The sequence below is a fragment of the Nymphaea colorata genome, chromosome 1 (genome assembly GCF_008831285.2).
Source record: "Nymphaea colorata isolate Beijing-Zhang1983 chromosome 1, ASM883128v2, whole genome shotgun sequence".
Classification (NCBI taxonomy): domain Eukaryota; kingdom Viridiplantae; phylum Streptophyta; class Magnoliopsida; order Nymphaeales; family Nymphaeaceae; genus Nymphaea; species Nymphaea colorata.
The window spans coordinates 39430425-39437109 of record NC_045138.2 but is presented as its reverse complement, the minus strand read 5'-3'; the positions used below and the strand labels follow the sequence as shown (position 1 = coordinate 39437109).

At 39.5% G+C, this 6685-nt stretch overlaps 1 protein-coding gene across 1 annotated transcript; it reads left to right on the top strand.

Annotated features, from left to right (window-relative positions):
• The first annotated feature begins 769 nt into the window (after window positions 1–769).
• LOC116246762 (hydroquinone glucosyltransferase-like) lies at window positions 770–1789 on the top strand. Its single transcript, XM_031618629.1, has 2 exons — window positions 770–779; window positions 1260–1789. The coding sequence occupies exons 1-2, from the start codon at window positions 770–772 to the stop codon at window positions 1787–1789; spliced, it is 540 nt and encodes a 179-aa protein (XP_031474489.1).
• Window positions 1790–6685: the final 4896 nt, after the last annotated feature.

The following is a 6685-nucleotide window of genomic DNA, read 5'->3' as shown; positions in this document are numbered from 1 at the left end:
AAGAATTTAATTTTGATTAGATCTACTGTTAGTTACAAAGAGATGGGGCGGAAATCTTCTACGTGTTCCTTATCAAATCGTCTACACCAAGATCATCGGGATCAAGGAGCATCTCTAACGGCAGCAACTGAAGATTCTTGTTAATCCTTTAAAATTTGTTTCTATCTCAATCTTATAAGTGAAACCTATATAATGGGGTGTACCCATGCTGTAAAGAGTGTGGAAAATAGAATGAAGAAGAATTTCCCCTTTCTCTCGTGGATGTAGGCTTCAAGCCAAACCATGTAATTACTGTCTTCCATGTTTTTTTCTCCTCTTGCAATCTTTGTTTTTCCATTACATACTTCTTAACAATGGTATCAGAGCTCTTGGAGATGCTTCGTGAGGATCTGCTGCAAAAGGAATTCTGAGTTTTCCAACAATCGGGCGGCCCAATCAAGTTTGCTCTCAACCCTTAATGTTGTTCCCTTCTGCTTGTTGCTTTTCCTTCTGCGCGCAAGACTCGCCTTTTTTGAGCAGAGGCGCTCTGCAACGCCAAAAAGATCATCGTGTCCACTAAGAGATGTCGATTCTGTACTATTGATGCCAGTCTCACCCTTCTTCGCCGCCATCTTCTCTTGCCGATCCCGTTTCCCATCACGGAAAATTTTTTTTTGAAGAAACTCCTTTTTCGTTGTGATCTGTTGAGAACAGAGTCAGACACTCGTTGGAATGAATAGAGGACCGACAATGGATTTTCTGCTTAGTCCGACAACTGAGCTCTGATACCATGTTTAGAAGTATGTAATGGAAAAACAGAGATTGCAAGAAGAGGAAAAAACAAGAAAGACAGTAATTACGTGGTTAGGCTTGAAGCCTACATCCACGAGAGAAAGGGAAAATTCTTCTTCATTCTATTTTCCATTCTTTCTTTACAGCTATTATATAGGTTTCACTTATAAGATTGAAATAGAAACAAATTTTGAGGGATTAACAAGAATCTTTTGGTGTGGACGATTTGATAAGGAACACGTACAAGATTTCCGCCCATCTCTTTATAACTAACACGACCAGCAGTTGGAATTGCGGTGGTTTGACGAAGAGTTGTCCACTATAGTGGCTGCCTGATAAGAAATGCAGTCTATAAATAGTCCCTCTCGACTTTCTCTTTCCACCATCATTCACCACCAAACGTCGACCTTCTCTTTCCTTTTGTTTTTCATCTGTACAGTCTGCAGCTGTATCTCTTTTTTTCTTGTTTCCTGAATCTGCCTGCGCAGGCTACCGAGGATTTCAGAGGAGCCATGGAAGTGGTGAATCACAACAGCGAGAAGCCTCATGTCGACATCATGCCCAGCACCAGCATGGGCCATCTCATCCCCATCATGGAATTTGCCAAACTCTTGGTCTGCCACCGCAGGTGAAGGTGCTGAGCCACGAGGCCGTCGGCGGGTTCCTGTCGCACTGCCGCTGGAAATCGAGCCTGGAGAGCGTGGTCTACGGCGTGCCCATGATCGGGTGGCCGCTGTACCCGGAGCAGAGAATGAACGCCCGGATGCTGGCGGATGAGATCGGCATAAGCGTGAGCGTGGACTACGAGAAGGGGCTGGTGCACAGAGGGGAGGTCGAGCGGGTGGTGAGGCTGCTGATGGAAAGCGAGGTCGGGAAGAAGCTGAGGAAGAGAGTGGGCGAGCTGAAAGAGGCTGCCAGCCAAGCGCTCGCTGAGGAGGGCTCCTCTTCTCGGCGCCTGGCTCTGCTCGCCGACCAGTGGGCCAACACCAAGCCCTCCGCCCGGCTTGATCGATCCTAGAGCTTGGAGCTTAGACTAGGTTCAGCAAAGCAAAAATTGAAAAAAAAAAAATAGAACAGTGGATAAGAGAAATCGAGAAGCAGAGTTCGTTTTTTCTTTTATATCTTTCTGCCGATGATTTGGAGATATTGTTGGTCGATCACATTGATCTGACTCGAGCATCGTTTGGTTGTTGTATGGTGGTGAATGGCGTATTGGTTGTTGGCTTGTTGTTGGTCTTCTTCTGTCGATCTTTAACTTCTTCTCTGTCTTCACACGAGAGCAACCACGTAGCTGTTATTGGCTATAGCGTGTGCGCCTCTAGTTTTTGGCAGGCATGAGGGAACGAGCACCGAGTCTCTAGTGGCAGTGGCAGTGGTGCACCACTCACAATCCCTATCAACAAATGAAATGGTTCCTTTTTTACTTTCCCCGTTTTTATAGTTGTTGGAAGGCTTTCACTTTTTGGCCTTTCATTTGGCTTCGAGAAGGAGCAAAAAGCTTTCATCATCCACTTTCGCCTTTTAGAGTCTAGAGCTCCCTCTATACGGGACAATCAATGAGATTTTTTTGTGCTTCAACTTATACAATAGGGTTCACTTAGATCTATTCAGATCCTGAATTGAACTCAAACCTGAATTTCTAAAACTCACTTCCAGATGTACCACAACTATGAGATTCGACTAAATGTACCTCAACTCGGTTTTAAAGTTTGATGACCCAAGCTAGGGATATCGGTTATCTGATTTGGATCAGACATCCGGTTATACCATTGTGAAAAAAAAAAAAATGGTATGGACTAAAATTTAACAACGTATTAAGAAATAATTCAGACTCAGATGAAAGAAATGACATCCAATCGAATTAGGGTTCAGATTTTGTAATATACATAAACATCGGTTGGATTCAGATTCAAATTTCGATTGGATTTAGTTTTAAATAAATATTCTATACCCAATACCCTTAGATTTTGAAAGTCAGTTGGATGCAATTTAAAATTCGGTTTCGGATTCAGACTTGAATTCAAGTATATGTTTTGGATCACATTCAGAGTGTGGAATCATATTTCGTATTTGGATTGGGATATAACTTTTTTCATTTGCATTTGAATCTCAATATGCAAACACCCATTGGTTAAGAATACATGTGATTCCAAATCCAATCCGTTCACATTCCAACCCAAATGATATATAGATTTCAAATCCAATTTGGATTTATATCCTATTTTGATCACCGGATCTGACTAAATAGTTCTGATTTCAAGTCGGTAATAGACATCAATGACCGGTTGACATCCCCAAAGTTCAGGCTATGTGGAGGTTGCGTACTGCATCTTCTCTTGGTTAATCTTCTGTCGATCTTAATTTCTCCGTCTTCACAGATTTCTAGTTGTTCCCTTTCATTGGACCTTGTTGAATCTCAACAGTCTTCTGGTATTTGTTGGCTTTCAGTTTCGCCTTCTCTATTCTTTCCAGTAATTCGTAGCCCTGTGAGAGCACAGTAAGTACGACAGATTAAAAATTATTAACCATCCGACCAGCAAAAAATGATCTGGCAAACTGCCCCCACAATGACAAAGCGTTGTACTGTTCACCTCGGTTAAAACAGTTGGTGAAGATGCAGAAGGAGGCACGTAGATCCAAATTGATCGTCCTTTTCCTCGTCTTTGTTGTTTTATCTTCTGGTTTGACAATGGCATCTTGTGTGAGGCTCAGTAAGCAAAGGGATTCGATAGATTCGATTCAAATCGGATATACATGCTCGTTTATTAGATGTTCACCTATATAGGTTAACAATCTAAATGTAAATTCACAATTTGAATCCGAATCCGATTTTTAGATTTATGACAATCTCTAACTTTTAAACTGGATCCAAACCACATTATGATATTTTAAAAACCGAACAACTTCCAAATGGGATACCAAATATAAGTTATCTATTTAAAAAAAAGTTAAATCTGAAGCTGACGGGATGTTTAATTAAATCTGGATCTGATCACGCATGTAATTTTAAAATCTAAATTCATCAACCTCATTTCTTAATCGTATGTTAAATTATTTTTCATATTCGATTTTTTTTTTTTGACAGTTTGGTTGGAAATCTGATTCAAAAAGATTGCATTTTAAATTCTTAACTAAGCAGAAGTATGAATTCACAAGGCAGGGCCACTGAGAGGGTATGGTTTTTGTATGATTGTTCCTCTTAAAAGATATGAAAAGTAAGGGAGCCCTTCGGACCTGAGATCTGTGGATCTCAATTCGCAGATCAAAGATCTGAAGCAGAAAGTTGGCATCTCAACACTGCGTTCATAAACGGCGGGTTCCAAAGTGCAAGGATTTCAGATCAAGAAATAGGCAGCAACCAATCGTGCGTACGCTTTTTGCCTTGCATGCGTTTTCCCGTTGAGATATGTGATGCATCTACAGTAATTATATCCGAAGCTGTAAAGGTTTATGTCTTCATCCGTTCAATTTCACAAACATTCAAACGAAGGAGACGACTTTTTTCTTTATAATCGTCAGCTTTCAATTGGATCGTTCTTAATTTATGTGCCAAACTTCATCCATCATGAGAAGAAGGGGGAAAAAGGTGGAGAGAGAGAGAGATATCTTCTTTGTTTCACACAGCTTTCTATCAACATTAACAAAAGTGATCATTTATAATGAACATGGAATCTTGTTTATTAGAGGTATTTTAATCATTTTATCTCTATATCCTTCAACTTAAGCTAATAACACCCAAGTTTAACTGACAGATTTTTTTTTTTTTGTTATTAATAATGCAAAACGTAGATGTGTTTTAACAGTATATCGGAAGGTTATAGGTATGTTTCTTTTTTATTAAATATTATGCGCATGTTTTAGTTTCATTTTGTTTTCTTTTTTGCTTTGTTTCATTAACTAGTATACGTTGCTCCTTTCTTATAATATTTGAGAACTCTTACTATCCGAGAGGTGACCAGCTCTTCTAATCTCTATATTTAAGCAAGTATCCGATTTGCGACCAGTAGTTGTAGAAATCCACTAGAATTTAGAGCATTTCCTTTCTCTTCTTCTTTCGTTTCCAGATGTTTCTTTAATTTGGCGAGCAGCAATGGAACTGATCTTGACTCAACTTCTTCGGTTTTAGAAAGCACAATGCTAGATTGCATCAAGAGTGAAAATCCCGTGTGAAGATCAAAATTCATAGCTTCTTGTCTGAAAGATGTGGCTGAATCCCCACGACTACCCACCAGATCTAACCCAAGCTTCAACCATTTTTAAGACGATAAAAACTTGAATTCTAAATCGGATCTGGCTCAACTGGGATGCAACTATTGCATATGTGAAACCGCGGAGAGTTTTAATATAAAGATATGGGCCGTTCATTACATTCATTCTAAATTTTGATGAAATTGAAATCGGGTAAAGATGGGTCACTAAGATTCAGCTACCGACCAAGATCGCGGATTCAGTGTGAAAGACTCGATCTGAAATTACAAGTGGATGGGAAACTGGGATAATGTTTAGGCAGACACGCAACTTAAAGCATGTCAGCATCTCGAGGCACAAAAAACACTCTCTGCCATAGAGCAAGGATGGAACCAATGGAACCTGCAGCAGCCATGGTCATCACCCCGCCCCTCTTTCGAAATTTAAAAAAAAAAAACATGTAAACTTTAAAAATGTTTGTTTATCTATAGAAAAATTTTGTTGATCTTGGTTAAAGTTTTGAAACTATAATTTGGCTCCCTCATATGTCTTCGCTCATGCCCTAAAAAGACAAGGGGTTGAGGGAGAGCTTCCACTCTCTTCCAAGTGGTATGATTTTGGTCGTAGGATAAAATACTCATTTCTCTCACTCAAAATGAATGTATGTATAAAAAAGACATGTTAAAATGTGGATTGTTGGTCAGTAAGGCTTTCAATTAATTCCTCACACGGCCCAAATCTGATCATACACGCGGAATCGCAGTGGATACTTGCCTACAGGAATCTCTTTGGATTTCTTTTCCCCCTAGGAGGTCTGAATCAGATGACCAATATTTTCCTCCTTAATCAGCACTCTATTTTGGCCCAGGAACAGCAGGGTTTTGGTTTCAATCTGATCCGGGTCTGGTCGAGGCATGCATTACCACGTCTGACTTAATTGAGTTTTGAATACTCAGTTCGAAGTGGACGAAGGATTAAATTTGAAACCCAAGCTCAAACTCGGCCAGCATCTGATCGGCTTGTATATGCTGTTAAATTTGAATTCGACTGGGTTGAAGTTTGGATGTAGATTGAAAGTTGCATACCCAAGATGAATTCATAGTTAATCATCTTACATCTTCAGTATTCATTTTATATTTTCATCACAAAGCCCGGTTTTGTCACCATGCTACGAACAATGCGGCCACCTTCTCGAAAGTGGTCTTTGAAATTTGAGACTATGAAAAGGCTCTCTGATGGAGCCAACTCCTGGCTCCTGCTTTTGACTATTGTTTCATGTTGAAGATTGAGGAAACCTTTACATGGTCGCCAGATTGGTATTTGAAAAATAGAATGTGAGGCATCCGATTAACATGATGATCATTTTAAAGTGCGAGAACAAGATTACAAATGTTTTAACAAAGCGAATTATTGACGTTGAAAAAATAGTCTTTGATCTAGCAACATTTCAGTCATCAAATAAGCTGGTTATGGCAGTATATTAATCATGTCCTTATTAAATGCATCAAAACTTGAGGGTCGGGTCTAAAACTAATCATGTCCTTATTAAATGCATCAACTAAACAACTTGTGTCAAACCTATCTATAATGACTGTATTTCTCTGTTTTTAGCTTCACTTTTTAATGCATGGCACTATTCTAAGTTCCTAATATTGACTCAGGGGCCTGATGAATCAGCTCGTGGTGTATTATTTCATTTGTTGCAATGATGATTATGAATCTGGAA